Consider the following 26,281-nt stretch of genomic DNA (forward strand, 5'->3'; position numbering starts at 1 on the left):
TAATTAGCCTTTCCTCATACAGTCATCCTTCTGCCAACCTCACCATTTGAGATTCCTGTTTTTTGGACCCTTTCATGAAGCTCGATGTCTTTTTCAGATGAGGTCTTCATACATGAACACAGTATTCCAAATGTGGTCTTACAATTGCCTTAAACAGTGGGATTATGACCCCCACTACTGGATATCGAACACTACAGGATAGTGTTCGATAAATCATTGATAGGACACTACGGGCTTTCTTGGCTGCCTGTTTACATTGTTCAGAAAACTTCATATCTGCTTGTATTGTAACTCCCAGATCCCTTTCCTCCTCCACTATTTTTAATTCAATCCCACTAAGTGTATAATTTATTTGTGGGTTGCTATTCACCAAGTGCAAGACCTTGCATTTAGCAACATTAAAACACAGTTGCCACTTCTCTGAACTCCAAGTCATCCTGAAGGAGCACTGCTTGCACTGATCATTAACAACTCTGCCAATCGTTGTCTTCTGCGTCATATATATATATATATATATATATATATATATATATATATATATATATATATATATACAGTCTGACCTCTCTTTAACAAACTTTCATTAGCGAATTTTTCTATGTAGAGAATTTTTTTTGGTTTCCCTTTGGTCATTACATTGAAAATAGTTTCCGTATAACGAAGAAAATTTCCGTACAACGAACTGATTTCGAGAGACCTCTATACACATTGTTTGCACCTCTGGCATTTAAGCAATACAGCTGATGCTGTAGAAAGCATAAATTAACAGCTAAAAGGATTAACTACAGTACACAGTAGTATTGTATTGTATAGCTACATGCATGGTTTTAAATGCTGTATTTATGAATGTTTAGCATTTATTTATTGCAATTAATGTTCATATTTTTGATTTTGTTGATACTTAAAAAAAAATAACTCTTAAACCCTGGAACTTGTAAAGCAAAAACTCGCCAAGCGGGAACTGCTTGTATTCCCCAATTTTAAATTCTGCATCCCTTATGTCTTAGTGACACCACGTCTCTGATATCCCCATAATGTCTGCATTTGATGACTTAATCAGTACTTAAAATTTGCCAAATTTATTTACTTGCAAGTACACTAAAATGCTCCTAACATTAATGTACTTGCAAGTGTACATGCACATGTTCTCACTCTTAGTTACCCTAACACAGCCCAAGTATTTACTTGTTCCATGATGACCTACAGCAGGGCTCAAAATCCCTGACACCTTACTTTCCAGGTTGCTGCATGTTCCAAAAGAAACAATGCAAGAATCACTTTCACCTCTTCCCTGCAGCTCTAATTAATGTATTAGTCTATGTAGCCACCAAGCTACTAGTTTTCTTACCCACCTAGCACTGCCTTGATAACATCAGTGAATATTTTTGCTCCCCTTCTATTTAAGTTTAACATCCCTGTAAAAACAGTCTCTCTGTTAACAAGCACAGACCATACTGTTAAAAATTCTACCCCATGAGCCTTGCCCAAACATCCCTGATTGAGAAAGGCTCTCAACATGTACTCTCTCCGATCATGTCTGGGCATGATTGCAGACACTTTCAAATGTAATCCTAATTTGCAACTTTTTCCCAAAATTGCCCCATACTTGTTAATTAAATCCTCAGATTTACTCTTAATATTATGAGTGCTCACATGCACAACAATATCACCTTTTGTGCCCTTTAAAGTTATCTGCTGTAAACCTGATCTACTTTTGCTCATGGCAGACATAACCTAGTCCTATTCTACCTATCCTTTTTTGCACAGCATATTACTCATTTCCTGACAACAGAGTCACCGACATGCTGATCCATAAGGATTAGTTTCCTTATAGATATAAAATAGTTTTCTAAATAGTAAAAATGAAAATGTTTAGAGCTGAAAACCACATTATTAACATGTTTAGGTATAGTCTCTAATATAGGATGATAAAATCAGTAAAGAGTGAACAGCTGCAATGATCAAAAACTGGTTCTCGTGATAAGTTAAGGAGAGTTTTGAACTCAAGAGCTCTCCATAACATCTACTGTAGGAATAAATAGTGATACAATACAAGAAAAAGTTGAAAAAAGAAAAGAAAAAGAGCCTACTCTTTCCCAGCACATTTTTTTTATTATGCAACAAGGAAGGCTATACAGTTCAAACATTTTCTTTAATATAATATAAAATTATTTTGTCAGTAAGATTATATTAAATTTACCTTCTGTGAGTGCACACATGGAGAGAGAGAGAGAGACTTTCCATTTAAGTGAAATGCAATTTTTACTTAAGGGGAAATATACACCACTCTCAATTCAGGTTACACTGTTATGATGGTTTAAAATTAAGCATCATAACAATAACCTGATAATGATAAATTGAATCCACTGCATCTGACAAGCTTAATTTTCAAAAAACACCATTAAGAATATCAATACATACCGATTATAGATATAGGTTTTCTTGCAAACCTGAGCCTGCCCCAAAAACCCATATACTTGCTACGACATCCTGCTGACCAGAGACGGACAGAATATTCTACTCCAAAAAATACAACCAGCACAGTTTCCTGCAAAATGAAAATCAGTTTAAAACTTACCCTTTATAACTTAGAAACTAAAGATATGTAGATAACTAAAACTCATTTAGAAATGAATGCCTTCAGTTTAAGAGTGAATATGGAACATTTAAAACTTCTGAAACAATTCTGTAGTAGAGGCTTTAATTCAACATTTATTACAAGAAAATTACAAAAACTTTCTCCGATTCCCTGTTAAACCAATGGTTCAAATCTCAATGTAGACTAAAAGAATTCATAAAGGCATCTACTAAAGCTGTTATTAGCCGATGTCAGATGGGGGGGAGCTCAGAAAACTCTTTCCATGAGTTATTTCACATGCACACTTGTACAAACATGATATATGATAATAACCATATAAACCACACAAATAAGCATGCCATGGATGAAATAAATCCTCAAAAACAACCAACTAGCCAAAGCAAACTAATGCTGTTTACAGGACCAGATGTGGACTACAGAACCATTTCACATTTATTGCATAAATGCAAAATGGTGATGAATTTAGATATTAAATAAAACCTGAAAAAAAAAAAAATGAATGAATGAATACACTTTCGTTAAAGATGGCAAACAATAATATAGCACTTGAAAGGAAGCAAGTGGATCCTTTAAAATTATATATATATATATACTTACATACACTGAGTTGGTTTTGCATTAGCAACACGCTTCGTGTGTAGGAACGGACTGGTCTGTGATGCTGGTGAAGGCTCAAAGTTGGGAACAACTGATAGGACAGTTGACATGTGCACATGAGTTTTCCCATGTGCCAACCAGATTTTGAGTATCTACAAGGAAGAATGGGTCAGCTTTAAATGTAGATTGATTGTGGGGGCAAGATATGCAGGTGCCAGTGTCTTGACAACAGTCAGCATGGTTCAGTGCTCTTATTCTGTGGTGTCACAAGTCTACCATGACTGACTTAACAATGGTTGAACAACCAGATAATGGTTACATGTGGTCAACACCTGTGATGAGCACTGTGAGTGCCTTGTCTTATAAAACAGCAGTGATGCAGCAGTGGCCCAACTAACCAACCAGTACAACATACGAATAGCAAGACCAATATCTACACGGACTATGAACTGAACATTAGCTTATATAAGCTATGGCAGTTCAATACTGTCAATTGGTAGAGGTACCCATACTCACTACGAACACAAGAAACTGCACCTGCCATGGACATATACAGCATCAACACTGGACCGCTGACATGTGTAAACTTGTCGGCTGGTCTGATGAATCAGACAAGGCGACAGGTTTACACATTCCACTCAAGTTTGGTAAATAAATTTGATGAATTTCAGGTATTGCTCAAAACATCACAGGCAGATATTGTTGGGATATCAGAAACATGGTGTCACACAGATATAAGGAATGCAGAACTGGAATTTGGGGAGTACAATGTGTACAGGAAGGATATACAGGATAGGAAGGGAGAAGGGGTTATGCTATTAGTTAAGAAACACAAAATCCAAGGAAGTGAAGCCAGTCGACATCGCTGGACAGTGCAGTGTCGAGTCAGTTTGGTGTGACATAAGCATTGGGAGATCAAAATTGAGAGTAGGAGTGTGTTATAGGCCTAATGAATCTGATGAGTATAATAAGTAACTGTACAGGGACATAGAGTGGGCCAATAATCAGAGAGTCTTATAATGGGGGAATTAAATTTCCCAGATATTGACTGGAATTTATGGGTTGGTCACTCACACACTAGCAAGACTTTTGTGGATTTATTGGATGATTATTTTCTACATCAGCATGTTCGGGAGGCAACTAGAGGGAGTAATACTCTACTGATCTGATTATCAGTAGTGATTCTTCATGCATTAAGAATCTGCAGATAAAGTAACTACTAGGTGGCAGTGATCACAGTGTGCTGTAGTGGGATTTACTCAAAGAGGTAACTACCATCAGAGGTAAAGGGAAGGGTTTTTGCTTTCATAAAGGCAACTACGGTGGTCTGAGACAGTATTTAAATTCTATATGTGGGACCATCTGATGATGTTACCAACTGCAAATTCAAAATGGGAAGCATTCAAAGAATTTATCTTGGAAGCTACTAGGCTTTACATACCAACTAAGAAATATTGTTCAAGGTTTAGGCCTAAACGGACGTCAGATGAACTAATGAGACATATGGCAGAGAAGAAAAATGCATGGGATACATATAAATTAATGGGTGACATGGAAGCCTATGATAGATATAAGCTGGTCTGTAACCAAGTCACAAAGGAGATTAGGCAGACAAAGGCAGATGAGAAATTTTTGGCAAAGGATGCAAAGAAAAACAAAGAGTTCTTTATCTATGTAAATCTAGAAGGAAAGGGATGAATCAGATTGGTCCAAATCAGCAGTTGATGATTCAACTTTTGATGATCCTGCTCAGGTGGCTAACAAACTAAATGAGTATTTTGCATCTACATTCACCCATGAGGAGCTATTCAGGGAGGGGAATGCCAGAGGTGAGTTAAATTCTGGCAGTGAGCTAGATGATTTTGTAATAACTGAGAGGAAAGCGGAGGAGAAATTGTTGAAGATAAACATAAAAAAGGCACCCGGGGTGGATGGGTTGTTTGTTTGTTATTTGGTTTTTAGGAGCATTAGCAACTAAGGCCATATTGCTCCGGGATATGCGGTGGTCATTCCCTGACCTTTCCGCATCTTCCGTATTTGGTGGTGACAGGCTCAAACCCCGGTCTAATCAAGAAGCGTGTGCAACGCACTGCTGCTCCTTCCCACCTGGCTACGGAGGCGCCTGGGGTGGATGGGATTTGTCCAGTTATATTAAAGGAGGCAGCAAAGGGAGTAAGCAAACCCTTAGCCATAATCATGAGAGCTTCCTTGGACTCAAGGGCGGTACCCATGGACTGGAGATGTGCAAATGTGACCCCAATTCACAAAGGAGGATCAAAGGACGACTCAAGTAATTATAGACCTGTTAGTTTAACTTCTGTTCCAGGAAACTTAAAAAAGGCACTGGTTAAAGAACCACTGTAGTATCATCTAGACAAGACTTCAGTTATAGCTCTGACACAGCATGGTTTTGTTAAGGGACAGTCTTGCCTGACCAATTTGATTGGGTACTATGATGTGGTCACAAAGGAACTGAATGCAGGGAATAACTTTGATATCACATATTTAGATCTTAGAAAGGCTTTTGATACTGTTGCACATGGAAGACTGCTGAACAAATTGGAGCAGTGTGGCACTGGAGGCAAATTGCTGCTATGGATAAAGGGATGGTTGAGTGGGAGAAGACAGAGTGGTAATCAATGGACACTGCTCTTCATGCACTAATGTTATTAGTGAAGTCCCTCAGGGTTCAGTGTTGGGTCCATTGTTGTTTTCTGTATTTATAAATGATATTGATGATGGTGTATCAAGCTTAATGTCCAAGTTTGCAGACGATATGAAGGTTGGCAGGGTTATTAAGGACATTAATGACAGTACGCTGCTGCAACAGGATCTAGAAAAGTTGAGCAGATGGGCTGAGAGGTGGCAAATGAAGTTTAACATTGACAATAAAGTACTACATATGGGAAGCAATAACCCCAGAGTGACGTATCAACTCTGTGGTACTACTCTGACAGCGGTAGAGAACGAAAAGGACCTGGGGGTAATTGTGCAGGTAGATATGAAGTTTTCTGAGCAGTATAGACAGTGTACAAGAGTAGCTCGTAGTGTCTTGTCAATGACATACAGGAGTTTTTCTAGCAGGGATAAGGAGGTGATTATCCTCTTGTATAAGGCAATGGTCAGGCCACATCTTGAGTACTGTATACAGGTCTGGAGGCCTCATTGTAAGAAGGATATAGAGCTGTTGGAACAAGTACAGAGAAGGGCAACAAGATTAGTGAATGGAACAAAGGCTTGCTCTTATGATGAAAGGCTTAAGTTTTGCAAATTGCAGTGTCTGGAGACTATGCGCCTGCGAGATGATCTGATTGAGGTGTATAAAGCCTTGAATGGTTTGAGCATGCTCAATGCTGATGGGATTCTTCCTCTTGCTCAGAATAATCACCTGAGAGGGCATAAATTCAAATTGAAGAAAGAAAGATGTAGGATAGATGTGCAGAAGTTTCCCTTTAGTCAGTGGGTAGCTGGTTTGTGGAACATACTTCCATCCTTTGTTGTGGAAGTTGATAGCCTAAATAAATTTAAGGCTGAGCTGGACAGGTATTTGGAACAAACGGAGGGGTGAAATGGGAGAGGTTTTTTTTTTTTTTTTTTTGGTTGATGCCGCATAAGCTTGCTTTCTTGCATCGTATGCCTCTACTAATGCTAACTGCATTTGGAGAAAGCAACATGAGGGCATAGCATCCGGATACAATGTTAGTGTTTGGTAGGCTGGCAGAGGTAGTTTTAAGGTTTGGGGACTGTTTTTGTGAAATGACCTGGGTCCTCTTATCACTTTTAACCAATGGCTCGATGACAACACCTACCTTTCGACCATCGGTGACAAAGTACACGCCCTTCATGATGACAGTATATCTAGACAACTCCTGCAACTATCAACAAGACAACACTCCATGCCAGCAAGGCCTGGCAGGTTATTAACTAGTTTCAGGAAAATAAATTCTCTCTCTTCCAATGACAAACCCAACTCACCCGATCTTAACCCAAATAAAACTGCATATTCCCTCAATGTTTGGGATCACTGGAAAAGGTGATTCAATGCTAGAATCATCCACCTGACAATGTTTGGGCATTACTGGACATATTGTGCAATATGTGGTTAGCACCACCAAGGACATCCTGCAACATCTTGTGGAGTTCATGCCAAGATGTGTACAGGCAAAGGTTGCCCCATGAGGTATTAGGTAAGAGTTGCTAAAACAAAGGAAATGGAATTGAGCAGATGGGCTGAGAGGTGGCAAATGAAGTTTAACATTGACAAATGTAAAGTACTACACATGGATAACAGCAACCCCAGAGCAACGTATCAACTCTGTGGTACTACACTGACAGTGGTAGAGAATGAAAGGGACTTGGGGGTGGTTGTGCAGGCAGATATGAAGTTCTCTGAGCAGTGCAGACGGGCTGCAAGAGTAGCTCATGGAGTATTGTCAATGATATACAGGAATTTTTCCAGCAGGGATAAGGAGGTGATTATTCCATTGTATAAGGCAATGGTCAGGCCACACCTAGAGTACTGTATACAGGTCTGGAGGCCTCATTTCAAGAAGGATGTAGAGCTGCTGGAACGAGTACAGAGAAGGGCAACAAGATTAGTGAATGGAACAAAGGGGTGCTCTTACGAAGAAAGGCTTAAGTTTTGCAAATTACAGTGTCTGGAGACTAGGCACCAGCGAGGTGATCTGATAGAGGTGTATAAAGCCTTGAATGGTTTAAGCATGCTCAATGCTGATGGGATTCTTCCTCTAGCTCAGAAAAATCACCTGAGAGGGCATAAATTCAAATTGAGGAAAGACAGATATAGGATAGACTGCGGAAATTTGCCTTTAGCCAGCGGGTGGTTGGTTGGTGGAACAGACTTCCATCCCTTGTGGTGGAGGTTGATAGCCTAAATAAGTTTAAGGCTCAGCTGGACAGGTATTTTGAACGAACAGAGGGGTGAAGTGGAAGTGGGTTTTTTTTTTTTTTTTTTTTGGCTGATGCTGCATAAGCTTGCTTTCTTGCATCAAATGCCTCTACTAATGCTAATGCTAAAAGCCAACTCAGTGCAACATGGTTAAAGATAATTCAACTGAAAATTACTGCACCCATTCTAAGCACAATTTAAGATAAACATTTAAATTCCTCAAAGAAAGGAAGTCTTAAATATTTTTCTTTACTTACCATCCAAAACAGAGTTTCTATGGCAAAATTAGTATACTGATCAATTGTTGATAAGACGCTAAAAATAAGGCAGATGAGCACCACCAAAAAACTGCAGATAAAAAAAAATAAACTTTTAACAAATGCAAAAAAACTCGTATCAGAGTTTTATATAAGAAATAATTCATTTGTCTTACTACAATGATAGTTTTATATAATGAGAGGATAAAAGGAATTTCATTAAGGATTAATAATAACTATCATATAAGTAAATATAAATTTCAATAACCTAATAAATACAGTTGTTGTTATTTGGTTTTTACGAGCATTAGCAACTAAGGCCATATTGCTCCGGGAATATGCGGTGGTCATTCCCTGACCTTTCCATCCGTATTTGGTGGTGACGGGCTTGAACCCTGGTCTAATCAAGAAAGTGTGCGCTACGCATTACTGCTCCTTCCCACCTGGCTATGGAGGCGCCTAATAAATACAGTCAAATCTGGTTATAACAAAGTAAACTGTAGTGAGAAAATGCTATCTCTAAGTTAAGTTTACTAGCATTTATATACAAAAATGTGTCTAGATGAAATGCCTCAAAGATATATTGAGAAAACTTGGTCTACTTATTTCCAATGTATAGAGCTACTGTTCTTTTTTTTTTTTTTGCAATACATTCCAACAATTTGGACAATGGACAATTTGGACTGAGAGCAATTACTTTAGATGTTCAGTTTCTTCCACCTCCCTTGTTCAGAGATGCAATAAAAAGTACTTCAATGAAGTTAACTGCACATGGAAACCTCATAAAAGTAAACATTTGTCTACAAGAACCAGTTATATTTGTCAGCTGCAATTCAGTTTAAATTTTTATTAATAGCATGTGACATCATCCTTTTCGACTGTGAATCCAATGAGTGCTTTGTGTGAATCAAGCTTGCCACAGCATTTAGTGGTTAGTTAGTTAGTTATTTGGAGCATTAGCAACTAAGGCCATATTGCTGCGGGATATGCGGTGGTCATTCCCTGACCTTTCCGCATCCTCCGTATTTGGTAGTGACGGGCTCTAACCCCGGTCTAATCAAGAAGCGTGTGCTACGCACTGCTGCTCCTTCCCACCTGGCTACGGAGGCGCCTGCATTTAGTGGCATCTATATATCAAATTCACCAAAAATAGGTGGCACTGTTCGCAAAACAGTACATACTTTGTGACAAAACCTGTGGAGATTTTACCCATCACAAAGTAGCATGTCCTTAAATAAAAGAAAGTGTCTTTTCACAAAAACCATTCACAAAAAAAGTTGAGATCACTGAAGTTAGGATGTCACAAAAAAAAAAAAAAAAGCTGAAATGTGCAAAAAAATTAATATCATTATCTGTGTTTTCAACGTAATAGAAAAACAAAGCAGCGATTTTATCTGCACAAGAAAACGTGAAATGTGACATGAGTTATGTTGATTGAACATTGTTGGAATTGTTTATAAGGCATAGAGAATGGTGATCTCCTCATCATGGCCCCATTTTAAAAGTACAGACAGAAAAATCTACAAAAAAATGAGGGTATAAAAATAACACATATAACAATAGATGGAAGTGACATATTGGAAGATTAAAAATCATGCTCTTGCAAAGGTGTAAAGAAACTTCCTGTTAAATATGCAACCAATAAGAAAGCATGATGGCTTTCAATATTTTCAACAATACATAAGCAATTGGAACAAGTGAAAAATAAAAAAATAGAAAAATTTTACTTCTGGTAGATGACTAAAACTTGTTTTTGTCTCCAAATGTAACCTCTGTTCTGCAGCCAATGGACATGGGCATTATTAAAAGCTTCAAGGGCTATTTCAGGTGATTCTTGGTTTTCCAACTGACTGAAGTGATTGAAATGACCCGACTAAAGAAAAAAATAATTACACAACAGTATTTCTGTACTGGACTCGATTCATTTGATGAAAGATGTAGGGATAACATTATGCCTACACTGGTGATTAACTGTTTCCAGAAATCTGGTTTATCATTGGGAGAATTTTGTTAGTAACCAGAATGTTAATGAAGGTGATCTATTGCCTTTATCACAATGGCTGAAACAAAATTGACAATTTCGTTATGTGGATGATGATTTGATAACCTCTGGAATTCCTACAGAGAGTGATATAGCAAAGATTCTACTAAAACAAAAAAAAAAAAAAAAAAGGCAACAATGAAAAAAACACTGAATTTATTGAAGACACAATAGCTAAAAACTCCATACCAACATAAACTCAAGCTCAGGATGCCTCAGCAACTTTAACTGAATTTTTTTGAAAGCACTGCCACTTCCAATGTGTTTTAATGCACTAACACTTTCACAATGTGTTTTAATGCACTAACACTTTCAATGGTATTCTTCATGCACTAACACTTTCAATGGTGATCTTAATGTACTTTTAATAAAAGGAAACCTAAAAGATCATCTCAAATTGAAATCCATGAAAGAGACCACATGTATAAATTATCTTTGTAAAAAAGGGTAGGGGCGATTAATTATACATCTGTAAGTAATTTTTTTTTTATCTGCTTTATTTTTTTTTTATTTATATGTATTTTTTATGCTGTTCTCATATCTTAAAAATAAATAATATTTATTTATTCACTTTTAATTATTGCATCAACACATTTATTATATTATATATGCATGTTTTTACATTCAGTATTAGGAATAATGGCTACAATTAATAAAACTACCTAGACACATGGCACTTAAATATAACTGAGTTCAGCTGTATAAGGTTTTAAGCAGTGCAGGCATAACAAACTTTTAATCAGTAATTTAAGAAAGGATCATGCTTCTGACAAGAAAGCAAAGATTCAATAAGAGTATATATATATATATCCAAATATATAGAGGAACATCAGAATAACACTGATATTCTTCATCGTCAAGAGCCAGTGTGGTGGTGGTAATAATAGTAATAATAATCATCATCAGTGATTGAATTTCAGGAAAGCATTTCATGCCGTTGCACAAGGAGGACTTCCCTAGAAATTGGAGAAGTATGATATTAAGGGGAAGTTGCTAGAATGGATAAAAGGGTGATTGAGTGGGAAACGACAGAGAGTGGTAATCAATGGAAGCTGCTCTTTGTGGACTAATGTTATTAGTGGATTCGCACCAGTGTTGGGCCCGCAGTTGTTTTGTATATTTATCAATGAGATTGATGAAGGTATATCACGCTTAATGTCCAAGTATGCAGATGATATAAAGGTTGGAAGGGTTGTTAATGACAGTAATAGCAGTGTGCTACTGCAACAGGATATAGAAAAGTTGGACAGATGGGCTGAGAAGTGGCAACTGAAGTTTAACATTGACAAATGCAAAATACTGCATACATGTAGATGTAACCCCAGAGAAATGTACAACTGTGTGGTACTACAATTAGGGTGGTAGAAAATGAAACAGACCTGGGAGTAATTGTGCAGTCAGATATGAAGTTTTCTGAGCAATGCAAGACAGGCTTCCCAATCAGGTCAAAGGGTATTGTCAATGATATACAGGGATTTTGCTGTTAGGAAAAGGAGGTGATTATCCCTTTGTATAAGGCAATGGTCAAGCCACGTCTTGAGTACTGCCTACAAGTCTGGAGGTCTAATTTTAGAAAGGATGTAGAGTTGCTTGAGCATGTACAGAGAAGAGCAACAACTTGAGCAACTGACGATGTTACCAACAGTAAATTCTAAGTGGGAAGCATTCAAGGAATTAATCGTGGACGCTACTAAAAGTTTCATACCTATTAAGAAATATTGTTCAAGGTTTAGGCCTAAATGGTTGTCAAATGAACTAATGAGACTCGTAAGAGAGAAGAAAAATGCATGGGATGCATATAAATTATCAAGCGACTCAGAAGCCTATAGTAGATATAAGTTAATCTGTAATCAGGTGAAAAAGGAGGTTCGGCAGGCAAAGGCAGATTACGAGAAATCCTTGGCAAAAGATGCTAAGAAAAACAGCAAGGATTTCTTTACTTATATAAACTCTAAAAGGAAGGGGATGAATCTGATTGGTCCACTTCACATAGATGGTTCGACTGTTGATGATCCTGCTCAGATAGCAAACAAACTGAATGAGTATTTTGCATCTACATTCACACGTGAGGAATTATTAAGGTTTGAAAATGACAGAAGGTTATCAAATTGTAGCAAGGTACTTAATGATTTTGTAATAACTGAGAGCAAAGTGGAAGAGAAATTGTTGAAATTAAATGTAAGAAAAGCACCTGGGGTGGATGGGATCTATCCAGTTATATTAAAGGAGGTGGCAAAGCAACTAAGCAAACCCTTAGCCATAATTATGAGAGCATCCTTGGACTCAGGGGAGGTTCCCACGGACTGGAGATGTGCAAATGTATCCCCAATTCACAAAGGGGAATCGAAGGGTGACACAAGTAATTACAGACCAGTTAGTTTAACTTCTGTTCCGGGTAAAATAATGGAGTCACTGGTTAAAGATGCATTGCAGGATCATCTAGACAAGACTGCAGCAATAATTCAGACACAGCATGGGTTTGTTAAGGGAAAGTCTTGTCTGACAAATCTGATAGGATATTATGATGTGGTTACAAAGGAACTGGATGCAAAATATAATTTTGATATCATATATTTGGATTTCAGGAAAGCTTTTGACACTGTTGCGCATGGAAGACTATTGTACAAATTGGAGCAGAATGGTATTAAGGGTAAGTTGCTACAATGGATAAAAGGATGGTTAAGTGGGAGAAGACAGAGGGTGGTAATCAATGGGTGCTGCTCTTCTCGGACTAATGTTATTAGTGTTATTAGTGTCCCACAGCGTTCGGTGTTAGGTCCACTGTTGTTTTGTATATTTATCAATGATATTGATGAAGGTATATCAGGCTTGATGTCGAAGTTTGCAGATGATACAAAGGTTGGCAGGGTTGTTAATGACAGTAATGGCAGTGTGCTACTGTAACACGATCTAGATAATTTGGGCAGATGGGCTAAGAAGTGGCAACTGAAGTTTAACCTTGACAAATGCAAAGTACTGTATATGGGTAGAAGTAACCCCAGAGAAACGTACCAACTGTGTGGTACTACACTTAAGGTGGTAGAAAATGAAAAAGACCTGGGAGTAATTGTGCAGGCAGATATGAAGTTTTCTGAGCAATGCAGACAGGCTGCCAGGGCAGGTCATCGGGTTTTGTCAATGATATATAGGAATTTTGCTAGCAGGGAAAAGGAGGTGATTATTCCTCTGTATAAGGCAATGGTCAGGCCACGCCTTGAGTACTGTGTACAGGTCTGGAGGCCTCATTTCAGGAAGGATGTAGATTTACTTGAGCGTGTACAGAGAAGGGCAACAAGATTGGTGAGGGGAATGAAGGGATCCTCTTACCAAGAGAGGCTTAAGTTCTGCAAATTGCAGTGGCTGGAGACTAGGCACCTGCGCATTGATCTGATTAAGGTATATAAGGCCTTGAATGGGTTGAGCACGCTGAATTCTGATGGGATCCTTCCACTTGTTCAGATTACAAACCTAAGGGGGCATAAATTCAAATTAAGAAAAGACAGATGTAGAATAGATGTGCGGAAATTTGCCTTTAGTCAGCGGGTGGTTAATTGCTGGAACAAACTTCCATCTGTCATTGTGGAAGTTGATAGGTTGAATAAATTTAAGGAGGAAGTGGACAGGCATTTGGAGAGAATGGTGTGATTTTTTTTTTTTTTGTTGGCTGATGCTGCATAAGCTCATACATTTGCTTTCTTGCATCACATGCCACTACTACTACAAGTTTGGTGGAACATTCCTTGTCCTGTCCACATGACTCCGGCTGCTCCTAAAATGTAAATTTTATACCTATCCATTTCATTGATGACCATATCCATCTTGCCTTCTTTTAAACTTTTTACATTCCATGTGGCGATTTTTACCCTCGTCTTTCTTAAATTTAATTTTGCAGGGCACATAGTGGCATCCAGGATCTGGTTAACAGCAGTTTTTGGAGTTGTTTTTGTTGCGGTTTCTGTGGCATCAGATAAGGTGGTGGTATGCCATTGCCTACCACATGGCTGATTTTGAAAGGGGCCAGCTTTAATCATAGGAAGAGTCATCGTGCATCTCACAAGATGCTCGGGAAGAGAAAGTTGACTACAGCAGAAAGGCTGATTACAGCTGGCTTTCGCCTGATTTCCCTTTAGCTTACTTAATATTAACAACTGGACAGAACTTATACATTAATTTAATAACCTTTGATTTAAAATTAATACTACAAAAAAGAGCAAAAACGTATCATTTTCATCGAGTGGAACTAGAATATTTTTTTTAATGATAAAACAAAAACGTTGTTGTTTGATTTGCAATACTTCCATGGCTATAACCAAAAAAAGGAAATTTAGAAAGGCACTTTAACGCACTGATTAGTAGTATTTCTGCATATAAATATCAATTTTTGGCAATGGCTAAGGATATCAAAGAAAAAAAAAAAAAAAATCCGATCATTTTACAAATATGCAAGATCATTTGCAAAAATATCCTGTTTTTGAATTTAATAGTGAGAAATATGTTTCTGAAATTGAGAAAGTTGTGGATGATTTTGAAACAATTGAAGACATCATTCAATATATTTCTTATCCATTTAATGTCAACTTAGATATGAAACAAATTGCAAAAGAAATCGCTGAGATTTTTCTCATGGAGAAAATATTACTTGAAAATGAAATTATTACATTGCGAAACGATATCTTCTTAAAAGCCAGATCATCAGAAGAAGACCTTTGGAAATATGCTTGCCGAGAAAAGTCGGCCTTTTCCTATTTGAAACAAACAAAGACGAAAAATCGCTCTACTCTTACGGACTCGCATACAGAAGATTCTTTATGGTTGGCCTTATCACAGTATATCCCTGATTTTGACAGCTTGGCAGATGACATAAAGACACAAACTTTGCATAAATTAAAATTTTAAATATGCATGAATTTAAAATAAGAATTCTGAATTGTATTTAATTTTAAAATTTATAAACATTTTTCAATATGTGTTGATTAATATTTTTAACCACGTGCAATGAAATTCTTGAGATGGTAGATTGCGGCCCCTTTTTGAAGAAAGAGTAGATCGCATCACAAATTAAGTTGGCCACCCCTGATATACAGAATATTATTATATATAAATATTTTAAAGTATTATTTAATAAAAACAAGCAAATTTAGCTAAATCCAGTTAACAAATATTCATTTACATGGTTTTAAGACACAAATATGATGAAAAGAAAATTAAAATTTTATGAAAATGATTTTTCTTTCCAAAACAAAGCAGAATACAAAGAGTTCACAGAAGACAAACAACATGATTTTTTAAACAATAAATTTTGATAATGCCTTAAATAACTATAAATTTAATAAGTTCTACATGGTCCCTCCTGAACTGTAGAGTCATATTTTGAAAAAATTCAAAAATTTCAGTTGAATAAAGGTCTTATATTGTGTTGCCATTTTGTTCTTCATGCCTTAATGCTTTCATCTGTATTTAATTTTTCCTTTTCAAATAATGTTACTTCATTTACAAAATGACTGTATATAATTAAAACCATTCTGAAAGAACGTTTAGAACTGTATCATTTAATTCTTCTTTAGGAAAGATCTCCATTCTGCACAAAAAAAAAAACAAATTCATAAAAAAAGAAAGCTGTCTGAATTAGTGAGGGTTTTATTGTAAATATATATATCCACTTCTATACAACATTGCTGAAAATACACAAAGCAAAACAGAAATATAGAATAAACAAAATAAATAATCTCCCTTCTGATTTCCATCTGATGCCAAAGTAATAAAGCTTAATTAGAATAAAATTTACCAACATTCAATAGTATAGTCTAAATAGAAATACATAACTGTCATAAGTTTCTTTCAACAAACAAATTGTATGGTATAAACATGTGTACAAGTAGATTAATGCTAAGCAGAGTTGAATGGTGGGTGGTGCCTTCTGAAATCCACTTTAAAACTCAGGAAACCAGAGTTGTGTAAAATTTTATCAACAATCACAATGTAACTTTTAATCTAACTTTAAAAGAAAGAAGGATACTTTCCCATGCCATTACAGAAAAAAAAAAAAAAAAAAAAGCTGGTTTTTTTTCTAACAGGTATTCACCCCTTGAAGTAAGTAATTAATGCATTCTTGGAAATCATAGGAGAAAACCAACACCTTGGAAATCATTTTCCAGAGAAAATGGCACAATGCAGCTGGGTTACACTCTGGAGCAGACTATGGGATATTTTTTTTTAAGGATATACTTTTTTGAGCTATAAATAATGCAAGTGAATTTTAGAGTACTATAGCATAATTATGGAGAATGTTAACTTCAGCCAGTAGCAAACTATAAAAATCTGCAAGTTGTTCATCAATTCATTCATACTTGCATTTATGCCTTTAGCAGTTGTAGCCATTCTAGCACTGAAAAGGATGGTGTGCTGTTGTTTACAAACATTTATAATTTAATGTTTCAAATGACAAATATGGTAGCTGATTACACATCACAGAGTAAAATGTGTACTTATCTGAAATGTTACTTATATGAGTTTCCCATTGTGCAGTTATCATTTCATTGATGTATTTTTTATTGCATCTCCACGAAGTAAGATAAGGAAAACTGAATATCCACAGTAATTACCTCTTGTTTAATTTATAAACAACATATAATTACTGCAGATGTTCAGTTTTATAAACAACTGATAAATCCTGTTGCTCATAAAATTTAATTGTACAGAATACAATAACTGGTTCCCCTCTGTGAGTTTATAAAGTTAGCTTCTGCCAGTATCTATTGTGAAATGTGAAATCTGTGTTTTGCCATAAACTGCATTTTTTATAATACATATGGCAGGAGTCAGTAACCTTTTTTGAGTGAAGAGCCATTTTTGATCTAATTAAAAAAAAAAAAAAAGAATCCGAAGAGCCGCACCTCAGTTCAAGCTGGAATGAAGGGGTAGGGGGGAGTTTTTTAAGAAAAGGAATAGAGCGGGAAGGTGTTTTATTATAAAAATATATTTTTTGAAATATTACTTATTAATACTGAAAAAACAAAACATCCAATTAGGTACGAATTAATGTGACTTTTGCTGCTGAACTTCTTGAGTGAGTCTCTCAAAATCAGGCAAGTATGCCATAATTTTCATCTGGGAAACTTGCATTCTTCAGATGGTCTCTTGATTTATTTTTAATATAGTTCATGTTCGAAAATATTTGCTCAAAGAAATACGTCGCTTGTAGTACATGTAGGCTAAAAGTTAGAGCTGCAGATTACCGATCCTTGACACATGGGGACACAATATCACACTCATGTGGCATCTGAGACCACTGTATAACATGGTATGTATATCAAGGTTGCATTATATATACATTTTTCATGTGTGTGTAACTTGTTTTGAAATCGTCCAACAGGTGTTGCCATCTTGTATTTGTATTGCCACAATTATAGACACAGTTTATAATAAAAGGTAACATGAAAATAGATTTGAAAATCATAAGAAATGATCAACCCCTGTTAGCCTTGTTTGTCTAATTCTGGGCTTACAAAAGGCAAAATTGATTACATTGTCTATAATTCAGATCCAAAAGTTCACGAAATTGAATCAAATGATATATAAACATATGTAAATGATGTCACTGAATCAAATAAAAGTAAATTTTTTTTTTTTTTTTTTTTATATCCCCAGATTTGATTTTTGACAATAATTTCAATCTAGTGTTGGGCAATCATGTAAAAATAAGAACATTTAAAAGTGTTTATGCAGTTTTTTCATTTTAACAAACTTAAATTCCGCAAAGGAATTCACTATCCAAAACTGACACACGTTCAGAACACTAACTTGTGAAGGGGTTAAAGATGTGGCGCAAGCCCACCTCAATAGTAATAATATTATAAAAGTCATGAATAGTTCCATTAAAAGATCTCATCTGACTAACTTGGTAAGCTATTATGAAGTAGTCACAGAGGAACTGGATGCATGGAATAACTGTAATATAATTTACTTGGCTTTTAGCATGGCTTCTAACATAGTCCTTAATGTTTTGGGCCAGGTTGAAGAAGTATGGTATTGGGGATAGTTTACTATAGTAGGTAAAGGATCGGTTAACTGGCAGAAGTTAGAATGATTATATATAACCACTCGGTGGTTTGATACACTCCAAAAGGAGGGCAACAAGAGAAGAGAAGGGCAACAAGATTAGTGAATAGAACAAAGGGTTGCTCTTATGAAGAAAGGTTTAAGTTTTCCAAATTACAGTGTCTGGAGACTAGGCACCGGCAAGGTGATCTGATAGAGGTGTATAAAGCCTTGAATGGTTTTAGCATGCTCAATGCCGATGGGATTCTTCCTCTTGCTCAGAATAAACACCTGAGAGGGCATAAATTCAGATTGAGGAAAGCCAGATGTAGGATAGACGTGCGGAAATTTGCCTTTAGCCAGCGGGTAGTTGGTTGGTGGAACAGACTTCCATCGCTTGTTGTGGAGGTTAAATAAATAGCCAAAATAAATTTAAGGCTCAGCTGGACAGGTATTTCGAATGAACGGAGGGGTGAAATCGATGTGGTTTTTTTTTTTTTTTTTTTTGCTGATGCTGCATAAGCTTGCTTTCTTGCATCATATGCCTCTACTAATGCTAATACTAGGAACACTATTATGAATGGGGTTCCTTGGAGTTCTGTGCTATGACCCATTGTTGTTTATAATTTTCATTAATGATCTTAATGAAAATTAAGATCATTAATAAAGATCATTTGACATGATACTTGTAATGGAATTACAAGTATCATGTCAAAATTTGCTGAAGATATTAAGACGAGCAGGGTTTTTATAACAAGAATCAGGAAAAATTGCTACAATGAGTCACAAATTATGCACCTGGTCTACAATATGACAATCAAGCTTTGCTGCTAATAAATACAACGTTCTATAGTTAAGTCACAGTAATATTGAGTTAAATTATCAACTTGACAGGGAATAGGGTAACACACTCAATATACTGATATTGAAACCATCTATGATTCACAAGGCCGATATGAATTTCTCTCAGCAAGCATAGTGAGGTTGTTTGGAGAGTATATGAGGTTCTGTCAATGGCAATGAATGTCTATCAACATATGGGAATTTTTCTAGCACATTCAGAGAATTAACTCACTGTACAAATCAATGATCAGACTACAACTCAAATATTTTATGAATGTCTAGAACTTCACAACAGCAGACTTGCATGAAAGGGTATAAAATCTTTGACAAAGGACACAAAGAAAAACAGTAAAGACTTCTTTACTTATGTAAACTCTAGAAGGAAGGAGATGAATCAGATTGGTCCACCTGACATCAATGGTTCGATTGTTGGTGAATCTGCTGAGGTAGCTGACAAACTGAATGAGTATTTTCATCTACATTCACACATGAGGAATGTCTGTAGGGAAGTGGAGGCCAGAAGCTTATCAAACGCTGGCAGGGTGTGCCAAATGATTTTGTAATAACTGAGAGCAAAGTGGTGGAGAAATTGTGGAAATTGAACATAAGAAAGGCACCTGGGGGTGGATGGGATCTATCCAGTTATATTAAAGGAAGCAGCAAAGGAAGTAAGCAAACCCTTAGCCATAATTATGAAAGTTTGCTTGGACTCATGGGAGGCATTTGCACATCTCCAGTCCATGGAGACACATTTGCACATCTCCAGTCCCCCGTGGACTCGAGATGTGCAAATGTGTCCCCAATTCACAAAAGGCAATCAAAGGGTGACAAGTTAGTTTCACCCTTTGATTGCCTTTTGTGAATTGGGAAAATAATGGAGTCACTGGTTAGAGAAGCAATGCAGGATACATCTAGAAAAAACTGCAGTTATAGTTCAGACACAGCATAGGTTTGTTAAGGTAATGTCTTGTCTGACAAATTTGATTGGATACTATGATGTGGTCACAAAGGAACTGGATGGAAAAAAATAATTTTGATATCATATACAGCCACTCCCCAACTTACGTAATACTCGACTAACGGAAATTGACTTTACGTAAGTTTTTTCCGGCTGGTGAAAACTTTAAAAAAATTGAGTTAACATATCATTTTTATAATTGATTTACAAGGTCATTTTCATAATTGAAAGTGCACTACACTTTAATCGTTATCATACGTTCCATTATAAGAATCAATTTTGAATGCCTTTGTGATATTTTTTAAAACACATATCTGGAGGTCACTACCATAAAACAATAAAAACATTTTGCACTTTTCAGTTTATTGGACTTTTCTGTTAGCACAATCTATTATAAACAGGTAGTAAACTCAATCTTATTGCATTTGCGATAATACCAATAACTGGAATTCTGTGGGTTTTTTCATTACAGTAATATGGAAAATTAGTTCCCCTTCACTTTTAAATATTCAATCATATAAAAACATAAATAAATTTTCAGAATCTTCTCTTCATTCCTATTTACTTATTACAATGGTGAAGGGAAAGAGACCAACAAAAAGTGAAAATGCTGGCAGCGCTAGGAAACTAAACAAAACTGATTTAGAAATGAAGATGATTAATTAAGAAGTGCGAAGCAGGACAAAGTTTGTCATCTATTGCACGGAATTAGGTCTCGCTGCTCCAACAGTGAATACTACTTTAAGGGACAGTGCTTATACAGTGTGGCCACTGAAAGACTGAAGGGTTTGAAAAAGTCATAACTTGTTAATTTTCAATCTTTTGTATTTTCTTTTTTTACAGGTTATAGAGGATCCCTTGGAGATTAAAATGGCTATGTATGATGTCCAGCAACGAGTAAAACTCATTGGGTTTTTCTATTCCAGTGAAAGATCAATTATTGAAACTCAGAAAATACCAGCAACATTTTAAAGTAAGAGTATCTCCTAGCGATAACATGATTCGGAACCTAATCGCCCAGTTTGAAAGAACTGGATCAGTCGGCGATCTTCCGGGAAGAGGTCCTAAGCTTACTGTATGCATTGATGCAGCGGTGGAAGCTGTACGGCAGAGTATCCTTGAGGATCTATCTGCCTCTACCCGTCGTCGCTCTGCTCAACTAGGCATCGCCAGAACATCGCTTCAGAAGATTCTGAAACTGGATTTAAAATTGTTTCCATACAAGATCCAAATGGTCCGAGCTTTCTTACCCCAAGATACTCAGCAGCGCCTGCAGTATGCCATTCGATTTCAACACCTAGCCAGAAACAACAACTTTTTGAACAACTTGATAATGAGTGATGAGGCCCATTTTCATTTAAACAGGTACATCAACAAAGAAAAACTGCAGAATTTGGGGTACTGAGAATCCCAGGGAATTACATCAACATCAATTGCATCCCAAAAATGCACTGTTTAGTGCGGTGTTATGGCTGAAAGAGTAATCAGCCTCTATTTCTTTGAAAATGAGGAAGGTCAGCCAGAAAGAATCAACGGGGCCCCTGTATAGGACAATGCTTGAAATTTTTTTACGCCCAGCAGTCGAAGATAATCAGGAAGTATGGTTCCAACAGGATGGAGCTACTGCACACACTGCCAGGGCGACGATGGACCTCCTGTGAGAAATTTTCGGTGAACAAATAATTTTAAAAAAATGCTGAATTTGTTTCGCCTCCGCGTTCATCTGATTTGACGGCTCCAGACTTCTTTTTGTGGGACTACTTGAAAGAATGGGTTTACGTAAGTAAACCTTGAACAATTCAAGAACTTAAGGAGACTATTCGAAATCCAAAATCCAACATTTACGACCTGAAACCTTGCGTACGGTCATGGAAAATGCTGTGGAAAGAGCCTGTATTTGTGAGCAGGAAAATGGTGGTCATTTGAGGGATGTTGTTTTTCACACATAATACTAAAAAAAATCCATTAATTATATTTCCAAATAAAATAATAAAAAATTAAAAAAACATGTGTTTGTAAAAGTTATTTTTGTTTTATATCATTCAGTCTTTCAGTGGCCACCCTGTATAAAAAAACATGTTAAAGGATCAACGCATTTAAGATCAACAGTGATCACAAAACAGCATTCAGGCGCTATATTGAAAATGGAAAAGCTATTAATAATATGGATGGAAAATCAGATTCAGAAGCAAGTGCCCCTGAGTCTAATGGCTATTCAATCAAAAGCAAGAAGTATTTATGAAGATATTAAGGATAGGTACAGTGAACTACAAGCCAAGTTCGTGGCAAGCAACGGGTCATTTAATAGGTTCAAGCATCGCACTAGTTTCCAAAACATTAAAGTATGCAGTGAAGTCGCCAGTGCCGATTCTGCAGCTGCAGAGAAATTTTGTGATGTTTTGGAAAAAACCTCTTCTAAATCTCCACAGCCCTCGACTTCCGCAGCAGCATGCTTATCAGCTAGAGAGTTAATTCTCGCAACGATGCTTGAAAGATAAAACCTGCTGACATTATGCCTGTCTTCTCTCTCTTTTTGTAATTTTATAATTTTGAAATTTTTGTAAATTTGTACACTTTTGAAATTTTTCCTGCGCATGAAATAAAAAAAATTGAATAAATAATTCTATTTACATGTTCGTTAAACATTTCTTTTTTGCTTCAATCAAATTTGCGAGTGCTGCATGAGCATTTAGAGAAATTCTGACTTACGTAAAATTCCAACACATAGAATTCCGTGGAACGGAACCCTTATGTAAGTCGGGGAGTGTCTGTACTTGGATTTTAGGAAGGTTTTTGATACTGTTGCACGTGGAAGACTACTCTACAAATTGGAGCAGTATAGCATTAAGAGCAAGTTGTTACAATGGATAAAAGGGTGTGTGAGTGGAAGAAGACAGAGAGTGGTAATCAATGAACACTGCTCTTCGTGGACTAAAATTATTAGTGGAGTTCCCCCAGGGTTCAGTGTTGGGCTCATTGTTGTTTTCTGTATTTATCAATGATATTGATAAAGGTATATCAGGGTTAATGTCTAAGTTTGCAGACAATACGAAGGTTGGCAGGGTTGTTAATGACAGTAATGATAGTACACTACTGCAACAGGATCTGGAAAAGTTAAGCAGATGGGCTGAGAGGTGGAAACTGAAATTTAACATTAAGAAATGTAAAGTACTGCATATGGGTGGCAGTAACCCCAAAGTAACATACCAACTGGTTATACACTCAGGATAGCGGAGAATGAAAAAGACCTGGGGTAAATGTGCAGTCAGATATAAAGTTTTCTGAGCAGTGCAGACCGGCTGCAAGAGTATCTCACGGTGTCTTGTCAATGATAAATAGGAATTTTGCTAGCAGGAATAAGGGGGTGATTGTCCCTGTGTATAACGCAATGGTCAGGTCACACCTTGACTACTGCATACAGGTTTGGAAGCCTCACAGAGAAGGGCAATGAGATTGGTGAGTGGAATAAAGGATCAATAGCAAGCTGTTACCAACTTAAGTTCTGCAAACTGTAACATCTGGAGACTATGCAGAATTGATCTAATTGAGGTGTATAGAAACAAATTTCCATCTGTTGTAGTGGAGGTCAACAAGTTAAGTTCAATGCAGAAGACAAACATTTGTAGTGAATGGATGGATGAAATGGGAAGGTTTTTTTTTTTTTTGGCTGATGCTATATAAGCTTGCTTCCTTGCATCATAGGCCTCTACTAATGCTAAAAGGATGGTAAAAGACTAGTTATGGATGCCAAAGGAAAGTTCTTACAAGAAGAGACAGCAATTCTGCAAGCTACACAATTTTTGGAAATTGGGCATCTGTTAGGATCTGATTGAAGCGTTTAAGGCCTTAAAAGGCTGGCCAAACTTAATTATGCAAACCAGGGGAAAAATTAAAAACAGGGAAAGAATTTTTAGACTTGATGTAAGAAAATTTTCCTTTTGTCAAAGGATAATCAGCTACTGGAACAAACTGCACCAAGTGTTGTGGAGTCAGAGAACTTATGAACATTTAAATAGGGGTTAAATGGGGGATCATTTTTATCCAAGTATTCATTATCTAAGTTCCCACAATTACGAGAAACCATTAATTTTGTTTTTCAACACACCTAAAGCTTTGCTACTAGTAATAGGGAAATCAAGTGTAGAGCATGGATGTGAAATAAATCTTTTGTAACTAGTTTATTGATTTTTTTTTTTTTTCTTTACCTAAGTAAAGAAATATTGTGAAGATTTAAATGTGGATTTCAAGATTCTTCCTATTTTAGACAGTGCCACTACTCATGTTCTTGACTCTGCTAGCTTGTAATCTAATGTTAAGATAGTTCTTTTTACAACCACATATGACATCCATAATGAAACCCATGAAACAGGGAGTTATAAGTGTTTTGAGGGATATTATTCACAATTCCCCTTAAGAAAAGCAACTGCCAAAGCTGACACAACCAATGTAGAATTATTCAATGGTAATCAGATACAAACTAAAACTGCAGATCTTGCAAAAGATTTAGGATTCCGTGAAAATAACAATGTCAGAGAACTGCTTGAATTACATGTAATGTTATTAACAAATTAAGATCTGGCAGAGTTAAACCAGTTAACCATTGAAGATGATAGAAAACTGACAGGGATGATGATGTAATAGAATTCCCCAGAGAAAAACAATTGAGATTGTGAGAAGTGTTCAGAAAAGTTGAGGCATCAAGTATTTTTGTAATAATGATCCTCTCATGCTGCCAAGGTTAAACACGAAGTTAAAAATGCCTTGTATTATACAATTTTATCTGAAAAATTATGACAAAGAAAATAAACAACACTCTATTCATTCTTCAAACAGGTTCTTCTAGAATGAGTAGCCCCTAGTAACCCTGCCTCTTCCTCCACCTAATGGTGTTACACCATCCATCTGCATTCATATTCAAATACTTTTTTAGGTAACATACTAAAATCTTGTTAAAAACAGCATGTACTTCATAAACATTTTAGCATTATTTTCAGTACCATTTATTGTGTTAAGGCACCAATTAGAACGCATTTTCATTCTGTCTTTTTTAAAGAAATTTTGGTTCCCACTTTAAGTGGCCTTTATCCTTGTTCGCCTGCCTAACCTCCTTTGTAACCAAGTTACCAAGTTACAAAGGAGGTTAGGCAGATTATGAGAAATCTTTGGCAAAGGATGCAAAGAAAAACAGCAAAGAGTTCTTTACTTATGTAAACTCTAGAAGGAAGGAGATGAATCAGATTGGTCCACTTGATATCGATGGTTCAACTGTTGATGATCCTGCTCGGGTAGTTAACAAACTAAATGAATATTTTGCATCGACATTCACACATGAGGAGTTATTCACAGAGGGGAATGCCAGAGGTGTATTCAACTCTGGCAGTAAGCTAGATAATCTTGTAATAACTGACAGTAAAGTGGAGGAGAAATTGTTGAAGATAAACACAAGAAAGGCACCTGGGGTGGATGGAATCTATCCAGTTATATTAAAGGAGGTGGCAAAGGAAGTAACAAACCCTTATCCATAATTATGAGAGCTTCCCTGGACTGATATGTACAAATGTGACCCCAATCCACAAAGGAGGATCAAAGGGGGAGACAGGTAATTACAGACCTGTTAGTTTAACTTCTGTTCCAGGGAAATTAATGGAAGCACTGGTTAAAGAAGCATTTAGAAGCCATTAAAGAAGCATAAAGAAGCCAGGATCATCTAGACAAGACTTCAGTTATAGCTTGGACACAGCATGGGTTTGTTAAGGGGAAGTCTTGTCTGACTAATTTGATTGGATACTATGATGTAGTCACAAAGGAACTGGATGCAAAGAATAACTTTGATATCATATATTTGGATCTTAGAAAAGCCTTTAATACTGTTGCACATGGAAGACTGCTGGACAAATTGGAGCAGTGTGGCATTGGAGGCAAATAGCTGCTATGGATAAAGGGATGGTTGAGTGAGAGAAGACTGAGAGTGGTAATCAATGGACACTGCTCTTCGTGGACTAATGTTATTATGGAGTCCCTCAGGGTTCAGTGTTGGGTC

The 26,281-nt window shown here is 36.5% G+C and overlaps 1 protein-coding gene across 1 annotated transcript in view; it reads right to left on the reverse strand.

Annotated features, from left to right (window-relative positions):
- LOC150084551 (potassium voltage-gated channel subfamily KQT member 1-like) overlaps window positions 1-26,281 on the reverse strand; it is a 475,214-nt gene that overhangs the window by 370,593 nt on the left and 78,340 nt on the right. The window contains exons 4-5 of the mRNA XM_090376281.1: window positions 8,363-8,453; window positions 2,422-2,548 (exon numbers count right to left, since the gene is read on the reverse strand). Coding sequence (XP_090232407.1) covers window positions 2,422-2,548; window positions 8,363-8,453 — 218 coding nt within the window. The remainder of the gene's footprint in view (window positions 1-2,421; window positions 2,549-8,362; window positions 8,454-26,281) is intronic.

This window comes from Mastigoproctus giganteus, chromosome 6 (genome assembly GCF_048544385.1).
Source record: "Mastigoproctus giganteus isolate SK-2022 chromosome 6, ASM4854438v1, whole genome shotgun sequence".
NCBI classification, from domain to species: Eukaryota; Metazoa; Arthropoda; class Arachnida; order Uropygi; family Thelyphonidae; genus Mastigoproctus; species Mastigoproctus giganteus.